Source organism: Protobothrops mucrosquamatus, unplaced genomic scaffold (genome assembly GCF_001527695.2).
Source record: "Protobothrops mucrosquamatus isolate PMUCROS unplaced genomic scaffold, P.Mucros_1.0 scaffold_116, whole genome shotgun sequence".
Classification (NCBI taxonomy): Eukaryota; Metazoa; Chordata; class Lepidosauria; order Squamata; family Viperidae; genus Protobothrops; species Protobothrops mucrosquamatus.
Window position 1 is genome coordinate 131,252 of NW_015386192.1, and position 20,511 is coordinate 151,762.

General features: G+C 45.6%; 1 protein-coding gene across 1 annotated transcript; it reads left to right on the forward strand.

The window, feature by feature from the left end:
* The first annotated feature begins 3,135 nt into the window (after window positions 1-3,135).
* Window positions 3,136-19,430, forward strand: CCT3 (chaperonin containing TCP1 subunit 3). The gene is made up of 14 exons (XM_015816621.1): window positions 3,136-3,179; window positions 6,467-6,528; window positions 6,874-6,924; window positions 7,471-7,533; window positions 8,310-8,406; window positions 9,272-9,389; window positions 11,077-11,263; window positions 13,152-13,301; window positions 14,697-14,829; window positions 14,937-15,018; window positions 15,636-15,816; window positions 16,481-16,726; window positions 17,241-17,372; window positions 19,062-19,430. The coding sequence occupies exons 1-14, from the start codon at window positions 3,149-3,151 to the stop codon at window positions 19,164-19,166; spliced, it is 1,638 nt and encodes a 545-aa protein (XP_015672107.1). The 5' UTR covers window positions 3,136-3,148; the 3' UTR covers window positions 19,167-19,430.
* The last annotated feature ends 1,081 nt before the right edge of the window (window positions 19,431-20,511 follow it).

The window sequence follows — 20,511 nt, forward strand, 5'->3', positions numbered from 1 at the left end:
CAATGTGGCACTTTGCTTCTTCTCCACCTCCACTCACCTGGTTGGGGAGGGTGGGAATTGAAGTCCAAGGCCCTCAGAGGAGTGGCTTGAATGGAAGATAAGCCACGTGATCTGCTGACCTATCCACTACTGGGGTGCATCATTTATCTGGACAACTTCCTTTGTTTAGGCATTTGCTCACAGAGAAGAGGGTCAAGGGGGTGGGGGCACCTACTTTTCCGATGCTGCTTCTCCTCCTGGGGGTTTAAGTCTGGCTCCATCTGAATGGGACTGGAACTCATGCCTAGAAAAAGGGAGATGACGGGAAATGTGATTATAGATTTAAATATTCTTGGAAAATGTTTAACAGATGGCATCTAGCACCGGCGAGATTGGCTAAAATTTATAAAAATATGAATCCAGATTGTTGGAAATGCAAAAACAATGAGGGAACGTTCTACCATATGTGGTGGCAATGCCCCAAAGCAAAAATCTACTGGGAGCAGATAAGAAGATGGCTACTGGAAATAACAAAACAACAAATTGAATTCAAGCCCGAAATATTTTTATTAGGTATAATTAATCCAAAAATTGAAAAACAACTCTAATACATCATTATATATATTATAACGGCGGCACGTATTGCATATGCGCAACATTGGAAAAGTGAAAACATACCAACAAATGCAAAGATTATAGGAAAGATTTTAGACTGTGCAGAGATGAACAAACTAACCTTAGAAATGAAAGACAAAGAAGTTACTGAATTTTACAAGGTATGGGACATGTATTATAGTTGGTTAGAATTGAGGAATAAAAAAGTAAGAGAAGTAATGTAAATAATTGTTAATAAACGTAAGAGATATAGGACATAGTATTGCTAAGGAAAAAGGAAAATGTATTGTGTATTTTGTCTGTTTGAAAAAAGAAAAAAAATATAATAAAAAAATTAAGGGATTAATTGGCTTAATATTTAGGATTTAGATTCATAAGGGAAATGAAAATTAACTATTAGGAAATAGCTTCAAATTATTGTTTAGCCCAGATAATACAGATGATGGACTTGAGACAATAAAAGACACTCTATTAGTAAGTGGTGATGTACTAGGATGAAAAATAGAAAATGTTTATGAAATAAATTAAGAATATATTTAAGTAAATAATATGTGTATCTTAGATATTATAACTTTTATGTAGTGAAATAAAGGAAATTTGGGTTACGCGAAACTTAAATACTATGGATGTTAAAGGTTAAATTGGAATACTGTAATTGAAAATTAAAAATTAGGTAAAACTTAAAAACAGGATATGGATATGTATAAGCAAACAATATATCGATAGATGTCTCAATTGAGCTTGTTAGAATTAGAAATTTACTTGCTTAAATAGGATATAGCAAATGTTAAGGGAAATAGAGAAGGAAGTTTCGATGATGTAACCTGAAATATGTACTAAAGATTTTGTTAGTGAATTATTGACTACCCAATCACCACGCTGCTTTCTAAATACTTAAATGTAAAATGGGAAAACCAATAAAATGTGTTATTAAAAAAAAAAGAAAAAAAGAAAAAGTGAGAGCCATCCAATGAAGATAAACGTAGAACATAGAATAATAGTTGGAAGGGACCTTGGAGGTCATCTAGTCCAACCCCCTGCTCAAGGAGACCCTATACTATTTCAGATAAATGATTGTCAGGTCTCTTTTTAAAAGCATCCAGGGATGGAGCACCCACAACTTCTGGAGGGAAGCCTTTCCACCGATTGACTGTTCTCGCTGTCAGCAAATACCTTAGTTCTAGGTTACTTCTCTCCTTGGTTAATTTCCATCTATTGTTTCTTGTCTTGCCTTCTGATGCTTTGGAAAATAGATTGACCCCCTCATCTTTGTAGGAGCCCCTCAAATATTGGAATGCTGCTATCATGTCATCCCTAGTCCTTCTTTTCATTAAAGACAAACCCAATTCTTGCAACCGTTCTTCGTTATGTTTTTTGTCTCCAGGCCTTTAATCGTCTTAGTTGCTCTTCTCTGCACTCTTTCCAGAGTCTCAAAACACCTTTTTTATATTGTATGTATATTTTTATACTTTATACTATACAAAGGGGCAGGAAACAGCAGCAGCAGGCTTTGTGGGGAGGGTAGGAGAGAGAGAGAAAATAAGAAAAAAGAAAACCCAAACCCAGATAATAAATTCCCCTTCGATGATATAGGACAGGGGTCTTCAAACTTGGCCTTTTTATGAGTTGTGGACTTCAACTCCCAGAATTCCTCAGCCAGCGTGCTGGGGAGATCTGGGAGTCGAAGTCCACAAGCTTAAAAGTTGCTAAAGCTGAGAAACACTGTATTAGAGAGTTGAAATTGACATCATAAATTGCACATGCAGCAACCTACCAAAAAATAAATAAATAAAACTTAATCTGGGTTTTTCCCAGCGCGCAGACGCCCGCTATCTCTTCTGCCCTTTTAGATCATAGAGCACGTGTCAGAAGAGGGAGCGGACTACAATTCCCGTCATGCCTCACTGCACGAAGGGAGGGGCTGGGCCGCTGTTACTCGGCTCGATGGCCAGACCGTAATTCCCACGATGTTCCTGCGGTGAAAGACAGACAAATGTCGTGTCTGGGCTTAGGCGAGGCAGAGGGTCCCCCTCTTTTGGAGGTTCCCCCCCCCAAACTCGCCTCTGGGCTGCGGCCGGCCGGGGACGAAGCGCTGCGGCCACTGCAGTGACCGCCGCCGAGCAGGCCTCATCCACCTAACCGCTGACGAGCGCTTGTGCGCACGCGCGCTTGCCTTCCCTGCCCTTCAACGTTCCACCTCCCGCGCAGACGGCTCGACGGAGAGAGCTGCGCATGCGTGCGGCCTTCCTCCCGCGGCGCCCAGCCCGAGCATGCTTGCCTAAGGAGGAGGAAGAGGCGGAGAATAATCCGTTGTCCTCTCAACGCACCTTGCTGTCAGGCGAGTGGGCGGCGTCTCTGGGAAAGCAGACGCGCCTTCATTGGCCGTCCTGAAGGCACCGGCGTTGCGGATTGGAGGAGCCTCCGCCACAAGCAGGGTAGGTTGTCCGAGCGCGGTGTGAAACGGCGTTTTTCCCCCGCCCTCCGAGCTTCTTTTTTTTGTCCGCCTCCAGAAGGTTCCTCGCCGGCTTCTGCCTCGCCTCGCCTCGCCGGGAAGATGCTGGGCCAGCGCCCCGTCCTCGTTCTCAGTGAGTCTGAGGGAAGGTGGGCTGGGGAGGGGAAGAGAGCCCGCCCCGAGCGACCCCTCATATCTGTCTCCTCAACTTTCCCCTCAGAATATCCTATTTGGGGGGGGGTCCCTTCGTCCCTCTCCGCATCCTTCCTTCGATCTCCCCCAACTGCATGCTGGGAAAATGTATTTTCTCTTATCATGATCTCTGCTCTCTTTCCCCAGATGTACCCAGAAAGAGCCCCCACGAGGCAGCCCCCCCAAATAACTGCAGCCCCCCCAAATAACTATGATTTGTTTCTCTGGGGGACCCCCCCCAAAATGGCAGAAATTCTCTTGTTTTCTCTAGTCTCATCCAAGGCACAGGTAGCTATCAGGTAGAGGGGCGTCGACACTGTCAAAGGAAGAGAAAGAAAAAAATACCGAAAAAGGAATTTAATCCAGGCACAGGCAGTCCTCGACTTACAACCCTTCACTCAGTGACCGTTCAAAGTTACAACGGCACTGAAAAAAGCGACTTATGACCATTTTTCGCACTTACGACCGTTTGCGACCTCCCCAGGGTCAGGTGATTTGCTTTGGGATGCTGGACAACTGGTTCACGTTTATGACGGTCGCCGTGGCTCCCGGGGAGTCACGTGATCCCCTTTTGCAACCTTTGGCCAAGCAAAGTCAATGGGGGAGCCGGATTCACTTAACTATGTGATTCATTTAACAGATGCAATGATTCGCTTAGCAACGGTGGCAACAAGTGTCGTAAAATGGGACAAAATTCATTTCATGACTGTCTCGCTTAGCCACAGAAATTTTGGGCTCAGTTGGCTGTCAGTCGAGTACTACCTGTATATGGCTAACCAGGGCCAGGCATGAAGCTTCTATGGGACTGGTCTCAGCGGTCTTAGAGGTCTTCTAGTCCACCCCGTGCCCAGGCAGGCATCCTCAGACAATCCCAATGACCGTCCAACCTTTGCTTGAAAACCTCCATTAATGGAGCACTCCAGAGGTGATGCAGGTAGTCCTTGACTTACGGTAGTTCATTTAGTGACTTTCCTGGCTCAAGCAAAGAGATTGCTGGTGGATATTACTTGAAACCGGCAGAATAACTCCATGGATGAATCATGCAATTACTTTATTCAACAGGCATCCTCAATTCAATAACTTACAGTTATTGTAGAGATTCCTCTAGAATATGAATTGTAATTTAGACCCATCACATAGGTAAAAGGAAAATAGGTTTCTCCATTCTAATGGAGCTCCCAAACCTCATGGCTAGGATTCATGGAGATCTTGCTGACTGGCACATAATCAGGATATCCCCTAATAAAACACAAGACCCTCCCAGTGGCCAATCCTAACACAGAAATAACTAGGTAACAAACTACATTACCCAGAAGGCTATCCCTTAAGGGAACAGTTCTTAATTCCTAAGCTAGCTATATACTCTGACCAGCACAGTGTCTGTTCAAAGTTACATCGACACTGATAAAAGTGACTTATGACTGTTTTTCACACTTAACAATCATTACAGCATCCCCGTGGTCACGTGATTAAAATGCAGATGTTTGGCCATTGATGCATAGTTACGACGGTTGCAGTGTCCTGGGGTCGTGTCATCCTCTTGCGACCTTCTGCCAAACCAAGACAATGGCGAAGGCAGATTCACTTAATAACCACGTTAACTAACTTAACTATTTCAGTGCTTCACTTAACTGTGGCAAAGGAGGTCATAAAATGGGGCAAAACTCACTTAGCAAATGTCTCGCTTAGCAAGAAAAAATTGGGGCTCAATTGTGGTTGTAAGTCAAGGACTAATTGTATTCCAGTACTTCATAGCTCTCCCAGTTAGGAAATCCTCTTATTTTGAATTTCGATCTCTTTCTGTAAAGCTTCCACCTGTTGGTTCTTGTCATATCCTTGGACTCTATGGAGAATAAATCCACAGCCTTTTCCCTGGTTGCCATGAGGGGGAAGATTGTTCGGGATCAGTCTTTGTGAAAGTGTCAGTCCGGCTTTTCACGTCGGCGTCAGCTGATTCCCGAAGTAACCCATTTTCTGGGTCTACTTGGTACATGCACTGGTGAACTCTTTCAGTGGGATTGGGTTGTTAGCCATGTTAAGTGCTTGCCCTCCTCTCCTTCATGCCCCAAGGGTGGCAGTTTGTGTGAACACATCTACCTTTTTTTATTTTACTGGAAGGGATTTTATTTAGTTATTCAGCCAGGTCATAAAATTTCCTTAGCTGGCTATGTCAACCAATAACTCTGAGCAGATTAGAATTTCCCATCCTCTGGAAATTATTGAGATGCAGAGGAACCATAGGCTTAGCTGTAAAGGATGAAGAGATAGGGGGTGCTCCACCAGCAGAAGAGACTTGAAGTAGGAAAGGGGAAGAACAATAGGAGCAAGGCTGTATTAAGTGGGAAATGGGATTCTAATGAGGAAGAGAAGCAACTGGCCCCTTGTTCCTGCTGAGGAATTGGGTACCATTAGTTCCTCCTGTTTGAAATGCTTAGAAATTGGCAAGGAAGAAAGATGGTTTGGGAAATGAGGGGCCTTAAATAAGGTGCAAATTGTAAAGGGACAACTGTGAGTCCCTTCCCAAAGTGTCCAGGAATTGTAGTCTGGAAGCTGCAGCCTGGAGACAATTATTTAATTGAATGTTTTTACGCAATGGGTAAAAGGAATGCAGGTAGTCCTTAATTTAGAACCACAATTGAGTCCAACATTTCTGCAGCTAGGCAAGACAATTGTTAAGTGAGGTTTGCCCCATTTTACGACCTTTCTTGCCACAGTTAAGTAAATCACTGCAGTTGTTAAATTAGTTATACGATAAGTGAATCTGTCTTCCCTGTTGACTTTGTTCAAAAGGTCGCAAGAGGTGTTCACATGATCCTGGGACACTGCAACCATCATAAATATGAACTAGTTGCCAAGCATCCAAATTTTGATCCTTAATTGGGGGATGCTGCTATAGTCAGAAGTGTGAAAAATGGTCATTAGTCACTTTTTTCAATGCTATTGTAACTTCGGTCACTAAATGAACGGTTGGAAGTTGAGGATTACCTGTACATGCATTGAACGTTATTAGGTTTCCTGGGTTCATGCAACATAGAGAACCCTAAACCAACCAATAGCAGTGATGACCCACAAGGTTAAGACACCCCAAAAATAATCAGAATAAAAGGTAAGCCAGTTTAGTATGTTGGATAAGTGCAGCTTCTAAATGATGGCCTATTTCTTCAGATGAGATACAGTAATTTGAATATTTGAGCATGAGGCTGTTTTTCTTTTTTCTTTTCATTTTAGGTCAAAACACAAAACGTGAGTCTGGAAGAAAAGTCCAGACTGGAAATATTAATGCCGCTAAGGTATGGATTTCAGGAAAATATATGGGAGAGAAATAGAGTGTGTTCATTTACCATCAAGGTTCCACAGATTATGGGAGCTTGGTTGAGGATATATATTTTTTACTGTTCTAAAACTGTGTTTATAGAGAAAATCCAGCTTTAGATCTTGGATATTCTAGTATAATAGATGTAGGGTGAGCTTGGCAAAAAAAAAAAGCTGCTACCTTTGTCAACTGAGATGTTTAAAGAGAGGCTCTTTAATAAAATGTGTCAACTTTTCTAAGCATTGTACAGGCATTAAAATAGAGGGCAGTTTGCAGCTTCCATGTTCTCTGTTAAATAAACATAATCTTCTTCTCATTTTAGACTATTGCTGATATTATCAGAACCTGCTTAGGACCAAGGGCAATGATGAAGGTGAGGATTACTTTTTTTTGCTCATTGCTTCATTTCCAGGGAAATCTTGTAAGACCAGAATTTCCATTGCTAAGCCAGACAGTTAAGTTGTCAAAGCAAGAACATCAAAGTTCTTTTGAAGAGATTCATCTGTCGGAACCGTGACATAAGTGAGCTACAACTGATTTTATAACCTTATTTGCAGTGGTGGTTAAGTGAATCACTGCAGTTAAGGGCATATCGTCGTTGTTAAGCAAATCAGACTTCCCCCATTGACTTTGCTTGTCAGAATCCAGCTGGGAAAGTTGCAAATGGCAATCACATGATCCCGGGACGTTGCCACCTTAGTAAATGCATGTCTGAATTTTGATCACGTGACTGGGGATGCTGCAGGGGTATGAGGACCAGCCATATTATTTTTTTTCAGTGCTGTTGTAACTTTTAATGTTCACTCAATGAAATGGTTGTAAGGCAAGGACCTACCTGTAATTTACAAGAGACAGCCTGCATAAACTTGTGTTGCGTTTTGTGGATACTAACAAAGAGTTTCCTGAATCTTCCATGCAGATGTTGTTGGACCCAATGGGTGGAATCGTCATGACAAATGATGGCAATGCTATTCTTAGAGAAGTAAGTCACTTTAGTAGCAACATCCAATGCTTGTCCACAAGGCAGGCATCATTTGAAATGTGGTTTTCCAATAGTTCATGACAGAATTTTAGCTAAAGATGAGGGTGAGAATTTTGTCTTGCCAAGATGTAGCAGAAGTTCATTTTTCTTAAATGGCTAAAATGATTATACTTTCTAGACCAGTGATGGCGAACCTTTTAGAGACCGAGTGCCTGAAAACTGGCCCTGCCCCGCCCCCACTCTGCCCCCTATCCCCCACCCTGCCTGCCCACAGGACCACTCACCGCCTCCAGGGCCCGCCGCAGATTGCCCAGGCAGCCCAGCAGTGCTATGGCAGCCACACCCTCTGCAGCATCAACTGCATGATGGAGTGTGAGGGCAGAGTCTTGTCTACGGTGTCTGGCTGCCATGTCCTTGGCTGCGCTGCTCCGTGTGGGCCACTCTCGGGGGTGACTCTCCTTCAGGGGGGCTGCTGGAGAGGAGGGGGTCGCGGGGGGAGGCAAGGCTGGGGCAACGGCACGTGTGCCCACAGAGAGGGCTCCGAGTGCCGCCTCTGGCACCCGTGCCATAGGTTCGCCACCACTGTTCTAGATGCAGCAATATGTGTGGAACAAAAATTGTAAGCTCCAGATGCCGTTTCTCTCATTTGCCTTGCATTCTACTCTGTGTTGCTGGTTGAGAATTGAAGTTCACATATCTTCAAGTGGCCAAGGTTGAGAAACGTTGCCTCCAGAATGTTAACTATTTGCATCCATCCATCCTTCCCTTTCTCACAGATTCAAGTACAGCATCCAGCTGCTAAATCCATGATAGAAATCAGCCGTACTCAGGATGAAGAAGTGGGTGATGGGACCACATCTGTGATTATTCTCGGTAGGATGTGGGATTGTGGATAAGAAATATGCAAGTACATTAGATCGCAAGGGGAATTTGGGGTGTTGTATAAGGCCACATAAGGTCAATTTATTGAGATATATTTGGTACTATTAAAGGGAAAGATCTCAGCATGACAAGTGAGCAAAATCCATTTGCTTCCCAGTGGAGTGTCTCAAATGTTAATTTGTGTTAAGCTGCTTGGCATCCCTAAATATTAGTCTTCCCTCGTCCCACCCCCAGCTAATAAACCCCACTGTGTGCCTATAGGACAGTCATTTAGCCCAGCTATGGAGAACTTTTTTTTTTAAAGAAAAAACACCATTTAAGCCATCTTGAGCTTCTAAATGGAAAATAGGATAGAAATGAAATATATAAGTTCCTAAGTGGAAACCGATCCTTTTAATATACTTAGAATTGGAAAAATTAAGAAAGGATAATGATCAGTTAACTTTCTGTAGGGCATCTGTTCTCTGTCGAAACTTTGTTGAGTGCCTCCCTCTTAGTCATCTGATAGATAAGTGAGCAAGTGGATAGTATCCTAAAGACCCTGCAAGGCCCTAACAACTTCGCATATGTTCCCATAACCTATTCACAACACTAAATACATCTTCTGTTGGCGTATGGAATTCTAAAGCGTTGATATTAGTACGGACATTTTCATTGGGGTGAAACACTCCAGTGCAGTGTTTCTTAAGGTTGACCCTTTTAAGGCCTGTGGACTTCAATTCCCTTCAGTTGAACTGGCTGGGGAATTCTGGGAGTTGAAGTCCATGTGTCTTAACATAAGTCTAGCCTGAGAAACGGTAGTACTTCTGTTGCTTCCAGTAAACGTCAGTGGTCATGGTCTCCTCTCCTCCCTCAGCTGGAGAAATGTTATCAGTGGCAGAACATTTCCTAGAGCAGCAGATGCACCCCACGGTGATCATTAGCGCCTATCGAAAGGCCCTGGACGACATGATCAGTGCGCTGAAAAAAATCAGGTGAGCAGAATGGGGGGGGACTATGAGGAGGAAATGTGGAGGATGCAGAAAAATTGGGGATGTATTTCTGAGCATTTGAAGGAAGGTAGGGAGAAAGTGCCTCGTGTTGATGTATTATGACTATAGGTAGTCCTTGACTTACAGCCGTTCATTTAGTGACCGTTCAAAGTTACAACATCACTGAAAAAAATGACATCATTTTTCACACTTACGGCTGTTGCAGCATCCCTGTGGTCACGTGATCAAAATTCAGATTAGCTTGTCTTCAAATTAGCTTGCCTCTCCTTAACCTGGTTTCCTCTAGATTGGATGAACTACCTTGACCATTATTCCCGAACACCCTATATTAGGTGGAGTTGATGAGTTAGCAACCCTGGTGTGCGCCAGGGGTAGTTAGATTTCCTGTGAAGCTAGATTGGTTCTCTAATGGCCAGTTGCTCAGCTCAGTTGCTAAGACTCCCTCCAAAAGGTGTTTATGCCCGAATTTTGAAGTTCTGATAACTATACACAGTCATACACACAATCACCATGACCATGTGATTGCATTTTGGGTGCTTGACAGCCAGCTCACCTTTACAGCTGTCTGCAGCATCTCATGGTCACCAGACTGATTTTTGACATTTTTTGTCAGCGTTTACTTCCAATTTCATACAAAAAAACCTCACCCATTAGATGAAATGGATTTGGTTAATGACCACTTAGCTTAACAGCTGCTGCAAAGAAGATCATAAAATCAGAGCTTTTCAACCTTTTCACCCATTGTACCACTTTTAGGATATGGCAACATCCGAGTACCACCAGTCGCCTAGCAAGGTGTCAAAAACTTGATGACCCCCCCCCCAAAAAAGGAAAAAAGTGATAAAGTACAGGTAGTCCTCGACTTACAAACAGTTGGCTTAGTGACTGTTCGAAGTTACAATGGCACTGAAAAAGTGCCCCCCAAGACACCTGCCTGCCCGCCCGGTGGCGCTCTTCCTCCTGTCCGAGGTTTTCATTGTTGTGAGCATTTCTGCTGAGGATTGGTGGTGGGGTGGGGGGTGTTTGGTTTTTATCACACACACCCCGTCTGCTGGGTGGTTGCAGCAGGTTTTGGTCACTTCACATGACCCTGGGACACTGTGACCGTCATAAATATGAATCGGTTGCCAACCATCTGAATGTAAATCACAAGACCCTGGAGAGGCTGCAACATTCCAGCTGATCGGCACTTCTGGGCTCAGCAGAAGCACCACAATCAGCGCCGAGCTCCAGCTGATCCTGGCGCTTCCGCTGAGCCCCGACAGCCCTGCAGCTCCAGCCGTCTCGCTCAGACTTGTGCGGTGCTGCCACCAGTTCAGCTCATTCCCCTCCCTCACTACCACTTTTCTAGGATGGTCGCGCACCACCTGCTAGGTGCCAATGTACCACAGGTGGTACCCGTACCACTGGTTGAAAAGCCCTGCATAAAATCAAGTGTGATCTTGTGGTAACCCATTTAATGACTGCAACAGCTTATAACCTTAATTTTGGGCTCAATTACATTCATAAATCAAGCACTGCCTGTGTATAAGGGAAGGAAAGGTAAGCAAATGAAAGTGGAAAGGTCAGCAAATGTACGAAGAGTTCCTTTGTTCTGGGCTATTGGAAAAAATGCTTATAGTCTCTTGATTGGCTTCAGGATAATGGGCTTCATGCTTGGTTTTTGCAGCACTGCGGTGGACGTCACCAGCCGTGAGGCCATGCTTAAAATCATCAGCAGCGCCATCAGCACCAAAGCTATAAATCGCTGGTCGGATCTGGCCTGCAGCATTGCCCTGGATGCGGTCAGAACAGTGGAGCTTGAAGAGAATGGCAGGAAAGAAATTGACATCAAGAAGTATGCTAAAGTGGAAAAGGTACAACGAAACAATGGATTTCTGTAGCTGGGCTTGGGATTCTGAAGTGAGATTGGGAGAATCAATCCCGACACTGCCTTGTGTTGTGGAAATAAGATCATATGTACATGTGTGTTGTCTTTTAGTAATCCCGGTTTACAAACACGAGTCCCGGGATCTTCCATCTTTGCAAAATTCACATAGCAAGTTAGGGAAAAGTCTGGTAACTTGGAGAAGTCGTATTAGAATATTGGAACAAATAGCCCAATGCCCAACCTTAAAGCTGCATGTTCTTATTTTGAGAAGTTCTTTTGAGAAAGGAGAGCTCTGAAAAAGCTTTTCTCTCCACTTGGGACTTGAGCCCATAATTGCTTGTCTGCCCCGAAATGAACGTTTTGATCGGTGGGCATTTCTGAAGAAAAAAAAATCCAATTGCTGTTTCTTCTTGGATTCTTTTTCAAAAGTCAGAAATGATTTTCTGATCCTCAAGCCAGAACTTGGCTCACTTAAGTTGCTTCTTTAAAAAAAAAATGCTCGGGAGCTTCTACGTGTGTGGTTGGAAAGACTTGGATGGTCATCCTTGGTTTAGACAAGGGTCTATAAATGGTTGTGTCGTTATCTGTGTATGTGTGACCCTGAGGGATGTTTAGTGTAGAAGCAGATCCTGTGGCTCTTGCTACGAGATCTGACTAGCCTCTTTGTCACCTTTGAACCAGCAGTGCACTGCAGCTGCCAAAAAAAAGCCAACGCAATCCTAGGCTGCATTAACAGGGATAGAATCAATATCGTGAGAAGTGTTCATTACCATTTGATAAGGCCTTGGTAAGACCACTTGGAATACTACATCCAGTTTTGGTCACCACAATATCAAAAAAAGTTGTTGAGTCTCTGGAAAGAGTGCCGAGAAGAGCAACAAAGATGATTAGGGGGCTGGAGGCTAAAACACGAACAATTGCAGGAATTGGGTATGTCTAGTCTAGTGAAAAGAAGGACAGTGTTTGAGGGGATGCCATATAGAAGAGGGGATCAAGCTATTCTCCAAAGCACCAGAAGGCAAGATAAGAAACAACAAATGGAAACTAAACAAAGAAGAAACCTAGAAATAAGGAGAAATTTCCTGATAGTGAGAACAGTTTACCACCAGAAGTTTTGGGAGCTCCATCACTGCAGGCTTTTAAAAGAAGATGATATTTTGTGTAATAATATGTGTGTGTTTTAGATATGATAATTATTTGGATGAGATTTAAATCCTACCTAATGGACTGAAATGATTTTGTGTTTTGTTTTGTTCTGTTATAGAAATAGATTGACTGATAGAATATATATACATAGAGTAGAGTAATATTTTTATCTTAACTAGGGTAATTATTTTGTAGTGGAAGAAGAAATAAGAGATTTGTGATAAAATTAATGATTTATTAAATTAAGAATTAGAATACATCTGGAAATATTAGAATGTTATTGCTGGAATATTATGTGTATTTTAGAAGGGGTACCCGAAGTGCTAATAATATGTTTATTTAAGATTAAATCAGATTGTGGTAATTGTAAATTAGTAAAGCTTAAAAACAGGATTTGGATCTATATAAATGTTATCTAGAAATGCATTATTTTAAATATGTTATACTATTTGAGGGAAACAGAGGGAACATCTAATGTATTAATTTGAGTTATATATATGTGACTTTGTTTTTGGATGATTGATTACCCCATCACCACGGTGTTTCTCGAGCATCTTGTTGTAAAAGTTAAAAAACCAATAAAATTTGTGTTTTGGGGTTTTTTTTTAAAAAAAGAAGAGACTGGACAGCCACTTGTCTGGAATGGTATAGGATCCCCTGCTTGAGCAGGGGGTTGGACTAGAAGATCTCCAAGGTCTCTTCCAACTCTGTTATTCTCTTACCTTCAGATTCCTGGTGGTTTTATTGAGGATTCCCGTGTCCTGCCTGGGGTCATGATTAATAAAGATATCACTCATCCCCGGATGCGCCGCACCATCAAGAACCCCCGGATCATTTTGCTGGACTGTTCTCTGGAGTTCAAGAAGGGGGAGAGCCAGGTCTGTCAGCTGCTGAAGCTCCTCACCTCTTCCGTACTAAGAAAATGCTTACTGGGGGTGGGGTGGGGGGGGAGAAGTTTTCAAGCGTGTTCCCACATACTGGTGAATTTTGGGACTCATTCCTGAACTTGAACATTCAGAGACTTATTGATCTACTCTGTGTCCCATATCATTAATTTTATTCATATCCCACCTTTGTTTTTATAAGTAACTCAAGGCAACGAATGTATCTAATACGCCTGCCTTCTGTTTTTGCACAACCAATCCCGTCTGGTGGATTGGGCCTGAGGGCGAGCAACAGGTCCAAAGTCATCCAGCTGGCTTTCATGCCTAGAATTCACACGGTGATTGGCTGAAAGTCACCCAATGGGCTTTCCTACCTAAAGTGGTGGGACTAGAACTCACCATCTCCCGGTGACTGGCCCAAAGTCACCCAGCCGGCTTTCATGCCAAACACAGGACTAGAACCCAGTCCTGCAATAAGAATGAACACTAGACCAGGGCTTTTCAACCAGTGGTACGGGTACCACCTGTGGTACATTGGCACCTGGCAGGTGGTACGTGACCATCCTAGAAAAGTAGCAGGGGAGGGGAATGAGCTGAACCGGTAGCAGCACCGCACAAGCCTGAGCGAGAGACGGCTGGAGCTGCAGGGCTGTCAGGGCTGAGTGGAAGCGCCAGGATCACTGCCAGGCTCCAGCTGATTGGTGCTTCTTCGGGGCTGTCAGGGCTCAGCGGAAGCGCCAGGACCAGCACCAGGCTCCAGCTGGAGCTCAGCGCTGAACCTGGCGCTTCCGCTGAGCCCAGAAGAAGCGCCGATCAGCTGGAATGTTGCAGCCTCTCCAGGGTCTTGTGATTTACATTCAGATGCTTGGCAACTGATTCATATTTATGCCAGTCACAGTGTCCCAGGGTCCTGTGAAGTGACCAAAACCTGCTGCAACCACCCAGCAGACGGGGGGGGGGGGAATAAAAACCACACCCCCCCCACCCCACCCCCACTGCCAATCCCCAACAGAAATGCTCACAACAATGAAAACCTCGGACAGGAGGAAGAGCGCCGCCAGGTGGGCAGGCAGGTGTCTTGCTCGGCTGTGGCTTGGGGGGCACTTTTTTCAGGGCCATTGTACCTTCGAACAGTCACTAAGCGAACTGTTGTAAGTCGAGGACTACCTTTATCACTTTTTTCCTTTTGGGGGGGGCATCAAGTTTTTGACCCCTTGCTAGGCGACTGGTGGTCCTCGGATGTTGCCATATCCTAAAAGGGGTACAATGGGTGAAAAGGTTGAAAAGTCCTGCACTAGACAGATGGGGAAATGGTACCTGTTTATGGTACTTGTGCATTGATCAGATACTGTGCAACTCACCCGGAAGCTTTTGCCTCCTTTTCTGCAGACCGATATCGAAATAACCCGCGAGGAAGACTTCGCTCGCATCCTTCAGATGGAAGAGGAATTTATCCAGCAGATGTGCGAGCATTTGATCAAAGTCAAACCTGACCTCATCATCACAGAGAAAGGAATCTCCGGTAAAGCATACATCCGTTCTGATTGAGAAAGTGCTTGGCAATTCTCGGCTTATTTCCCTTTGGAGGGAGGGCACCTAACCAGACTTCCTTTTTTTTAAAACCTTTAGACCTGGCTCAGCACTTCCTGATGAGAGCTAACATCACAGCAATCCGCCGGGTGAGAAAAACCGACAACAACCGGATTGCAAGGTGAGGAGGCCTAAATCGCTAAATGCAAATGACTACAAATGTTAGTAAATCACAGAACATCCTTCGCGTGGCAGGGAATTTCATGCTCCTCTGAACCTCCTTCTCTCTCAATCTGCCACTAGCGGGAAAACATGATGGTGTGTAAAACCTATGGGAGGCAGGCACATATGGAGCATTACTAACATCCCAGAGCAGTGATGGCGAACCTTTTAGAGACCAACTGCCCAAACTGCAACCCAAAACCCACTTATGCATCGTCGGGTGCCGGGTGGGTGTGTGGCCCATTGGGTGGGCATGGTTGCGGTGGTAACGGCAGACTGGGTGGGACTAAAACTTCAATCAATTCCAACTTTGCAGGATCTTTTTTTTCCCTGCGAGAAGTTGAAATTGACTGATTGATTATTATTATTATTTTTGCACATGGCAGCGGAGGCCTAAAGCGAAAAGGTTTTATAAAGCCCAGCTGAAGGCCTAGGACTGGAACGACAGTGCGCGTGCCCACAGAGAGGGCTCTGAGTGCCGCCTCTGGCCCCCCTGGCCATAGGTTCGCCACCACTGTCCCAGAGTGTCAGCTCAGCATTCGGGGAAATCTTACTTTTTCCCCCACCCCCTGGCAGGGCTTGTGGAGCGCGTATCGTCAGCCGCACGGATGAGCTGCGTGAAGAGGACGTGGGGACCGGCGCCCGTCTCTTTGAAGTGAAGAAAATTGGAGACGAGTACTTTACTTTTATCACGGACTGCAAGGAGCCCAAGGCCTGCACCATTTTGCTCCGGGGTGCCAGCAAAGAGATTCTAGCGGTGAGCAACTTCCATCCTCTTTTTCTGACATTTTTTTTCAGAATTTAAATTGGGCGCTCTCCTTATTTCTTAAGTCTTCTAGAATGGGGTGGGATAAAGTGGTCACTAAGCAAATGCTGTGGTTGCTCAGCAAAGGGATGCTTTGCGAGGGGCCCAGTTTTACCGGAAGCCAGAAGTGGCCAGTTTTTGGCAAAACCATCATAAAACATAGTGACTGTAAGATGCTGTGACTGGCCGTAAATGCAGCTGTGTTGCTGAGTGCCTAAAGTTTGGTTACATGGCCGTTGGGGAGGGGTTTGATGGTGGAAGTTCTAATCTGGTTCATAAGATACGTCCGTTGTAACTTGAAACAGTTCCTAAGTTGTAAGTCAAGGACCATCTGTAGTAGGGATCTGTTTCTGGAAGAATTGGAGCGCTTGATTGGCTACTGAGGCAGAGATGGGCCAGAATCACTAGAGGTGGGTAGGGCTTTTATTCAGAAGGGGGGGCAGTGATTCCCTCAGCCACCCCAAGGATGGCTCCTTCAGCTGCCTACTTCTCACAAAAAATATTTTTTCTGAGAGCCTCCATGATAACGCTACTGAATTGCTCTCCGACTTGCCAAACAAACAGCTTTGACTCGAGGCTTCAACTCTTACGCAGGCTTTTTCTCTCCTTCCTGCAGGAGGTGGAGCGTAACCTCCAGGACGCCATGCAGGTCTGCCGCAACGTCCTCGTGGACCCCCAGCTGGTGCCAGGGGGTGGTGCTTCCGAGATGGCCGTGGCCCACGCCTTGACCGAAAAGTCCAAAGTCATGACCGGGGTGGAACAGTGGCCCTATCGTGCCGTGGCCCAAGCCCTAGAAGTGATTCCCAGGACCCTCATTCAGAACTGCGGTGCCAGCACTATCCGTGTCCTCACTTCCTTGCGGGTGAGAACTGCCTTTGATCACCCGCTGTCCTCCTTTATCTCTGCTTTTGCTGGAAAGGTCCTTGTGTGGTCCTTGTGTGGAGAGGGGTGGTGCGGCCATTGCACGGAGAATGGAAGAGAAGGGCAAGACAGATTATCTGTAGGAGATGAGGGAGGGGGTCAAACACGTCATAAGTCATGAGTCTCTACGCGCAAGAGATCTTATGTCCGGCCCACCTTGAATGCCTCTCTCATCTCTTGAAGGGACTGTTGGTCAGATTCTTGTCACGAGCTTAAGCTTGCAATAAACCTTTATACTCATTTGAACTGTCTGAATCTCCTGATTGACATTATCTTTCCAAACAGTTGTGGAAAGTATTAAGTCTCCCCCAAAATAATAAATTTTAAATTTCTGGGAGTGAGCAAGAGGTGGACAGGGTGTGCTGTGCGATCCCTTTGAAGTTGTGGAGGTGAAACGCGGAAGGGGGGGCGAGCTTTTTGTTTTGGAGGTGCTTAACTTGGTCTGTTGCTCGCAGGCAAAACACACCCAGGAAGGCAGCCAGACCTGGGGTGTAAATGGAGAGACTGGAGCCTTGGCTGACATGAAGGACTTGGGCATCTGGGAGCCGCTCTCTGTCAAGTTGCAGACCTACAAGACAGCTGTCGAGGTGAGGCGAAAGCATCCGTGGCCCAAGGGATCCCTCTGGGGTGGCCCAAGACTTCCCGGGGGTGAAAGGGGGCCAGAAGGGAAGGAAGGAAGGGCTGGCCTCATCTTGCTAGCTGGGAATATCTCCCAGGTTTTTTTTTTCCACCACCGGTTTTCTTCTGGACTGTTAACTTGTGCCCGTTCACAGGGCTCGAAGTAATTCCACGTAGCTGCTCCCCTACCAGGGGATGCTGCGAATTCCGTTCGGGCATTTGTGTCTGAGCGATGAGGCCAGTCAAGAGACACCCTTTGTACTACCTGCCTTCCTACTCACTCTGTATTCCCTCTCCAGTTGTGGAGCAAGTTGAAACTTCTTTAAAAAGTTAAAATTGCTGAGGAAGTAGGGAATCCACTTGTGTGGAAAATAATGCAGAATTTTAAAATGCAGAATAAACTCTTGACAGTGGTGTGCACCATGAGGGAATGGCAGAATGCAGAGTATCCACAGAGTGTGACCGAAACAGTCAGGATGGTGGCCCTGGCAGGGAAGTTAGGTGCCTGCTTCTCTTTTAGGTGTGCCTAACACCTGAAAAACAAGACAAAGAGCTCCAGTCACCCTGTCAGGGTTGTCATCTCGACTTTTTGTCGCATACAGCCAGTACTCGGCTTACAACTGCAATTGGAAACCGAAATCGTGTTGCTAGTTGTGTTGATTATTCAGTGGAGTCGTGCCCGATTTTACCTTTTTCCCATGGTTATTAAGCAAATCACTGCAGTTGTCATATGGTCATTAAGTGAATCTGGCTTCATTAACTTTGCTTGTCACAAGGCGCCAATGATCACGTGACTCTGGGACAGTGCAGCTGTCGTAAATACGTGGCAGTTGCCAAGCACCTGGATTTTGATCGCATGACCCTTGGGATGCTGCAGTGATTGCAAGTGCAAGGATCAGTTTTAAGTCCCTTTTTTCAGTGCCATTGTAACTTTCAATGGTCACTAAATAGATGGTTGTAAGTCAAGGACTACCTGTACCCTGCAGATTCCCCTGACTGGGCCATTGGCAGAAGTTTTCAATCAAATCAGAATAGAGCTGGAAGGGACCTTGGAGGTCTTCTAGTCCAGCCCCCTGCCCAAGCAAGAGACCCTCTACCATTTCAGAGAAGAGGCTGTCCAGTCTCTTCTTAAAAACATTCTCCAGTGATGGAGCACCCACAACTTCTGGTGGCAAGCTGTTCCACTGGTTAATTGTCCTCACTATTAAGAAGTTTCTCCTTAATTCCAGGTTGCTTCTTGTCCTGCCTTCAGGTGCTTTGGAGGACAGCTTGACCCCCTCCTCCTTGGGGCAGCCCCTCAAATACTGGAAGACTGCTATCATGTCCCCCCTAGTCCTTCTATTCTCTAGACCAGGAGTAGGCAACCTTGGCTCTTTTGTGACTCGTGGACTTCAACTCGGTCTTAAGGACTCAGTCGTACCGACCAAGTCCTTAAGAACATAACTTCAGGTGTTCAGTATTTTCTCGGTTCCAACCGATGGGGACCAGATCTGATTGGTTTGGCTTAGAACAAGACTACTTTAGAGAATTTTGACGAAATCGGTTACAAGAACGTAAGGGGCCACGGAAGATCGATCCAAACTTACACCCCTACGTTCTTTTGGGGGGGTTTATTTTCTTGTTCCTGATGTAACCCCACCTGCTCCCTCCCTCCCCAGACGGCCGTCCTCCTCCTGCGCATCGATGACATTGTTTCAGGCCACAAGAAGAAAGGCGACGATCAGAACAAGCCGTCGGGAGCTCCAGACGCGGCCCAGGAGTAAGGACTCCTTGGCAAACCCGGGATGGTGGGAGGCAGAAGGAGCCGGAGTGAACATTTCAACAGAACCTGGTTCTTCGCCTCTGCAGTCAAGACGGTTGAAGCCCAAACCCCGATTGGTTTCCAGTTGGTCAAGGAGAGGAGGAAGGCGGACCGGCAGCACCGCGTTAAGCCCGTTTCTCTCGAGGAGACAGGCTCCATTGAAACGTACTCTGTAGCTGCTTTGTGGCTTTATTAATAAAAAGACCCCTTCAGGTTCATAAATAAATTCCTGCTTGCTTTCTCCTCCTTTCTCACACTTGGCAAGCTGGGCGGGCGGGGTTGTCAAGGGCAGCGCCAGCAGCCCCCAGCCAAGCCCAGTTACTGATCTGGGTTCAAGTACAGGTAGTCCTCAACAACAGGTTGTTTAGTGGCCGCTCAAAGTTACCGCGGCGCTGAAAAACGTGACTTAGGACCGTGTTTCACAGTTACGACCTTTGCAGCGTCCCCATGATCACGTGATCAAATTTCAGATGCTTGGCAGCTGGTTCATACTTAACGACCGTTGCTATGTCCACTTGATCCCTTTTGTGACCTTCTCTCGAGAAAGTCAATAGGGGAACTAGACTCACTTAACAACCGGATCACTTACTAACCAGCTTGCAGGGATTCACTTGCCAACTATGGCAAGAAGGTCCGTAAAATGGGCAACATTCACTTAGCGTATTTCTCACTTAACGGAACAGTTTAAATGTTAAGACAGAAAGAAAAGCTGGATTGTTGCGGAAGAGAAGGGGTGGCTTGTTGTTACGCCAGGTGCAGATCTTTACATACGAGGATGCAGGGGTCTTGCGTGCCCCTTGGCTGAAGGCCTGTTGAGTCCACCTTGGAGTAGTGGAGGAGAGTTTACTTTGCAGCTTTAGGAAGCCAATTGGGGGCTCTGGAAGCCCACATTTGTCTGCCTGTATGGGGGGGGCAAGACCCCACTTAGCAACACAAGAGTTTGGTTACCCTGGTGCAGATTCTCCATCATGATAACTTCCTCAGCTATTAAAGGCTGTATTCAAATCCCCCTTTCCTTGGCAGGAGGACAATGCCCATGCTTGACTGGGGGAGATGGGCTTTGTAGTCCAGTTCTGGAAGGTAACAGGTTGGAAGAAGCTGGGAGTGCCTCTTTCCCGAGGGTTTCCCCAAACACGCATATCTGGAATCCAGGGCCAAACTTTATTGGACTAGATGACCTCCAAGGTCCCTTCCACCTCTTTTTGAGGGGGAGGAGAAGCAGAGAAAGGTTTCCTGCCTGAGCAGGGGGTTGGACTAGATGACCTCCAAGGTCCCTTCCACCTCTATTATTTTGAGGGGAAGCAGAG

Bases quoted from the DNA above. Each gene is read 5' to 3' on its own strand.
- CCT3 (XM_015816621.1), top strand. From the start codon at position 3,149: ATGCTGGGCCAGCGCCCCGTCCTCGTTCTCA. The intron at 6,529-6,873 runs GTATGGATTTCA...TTCTCATTTTAG, and splicing joins GAAATATTAATGCCGCTAAG to ACTATTGCTGATATTATCAG. The intron at 14,830-14,936 runs GTAAAGCATACA...TAAAACCTTTAG, and splicing joins CACAGAGAAAGGAATCTCCG to ACCTGGCTCAGCACTTCCTG.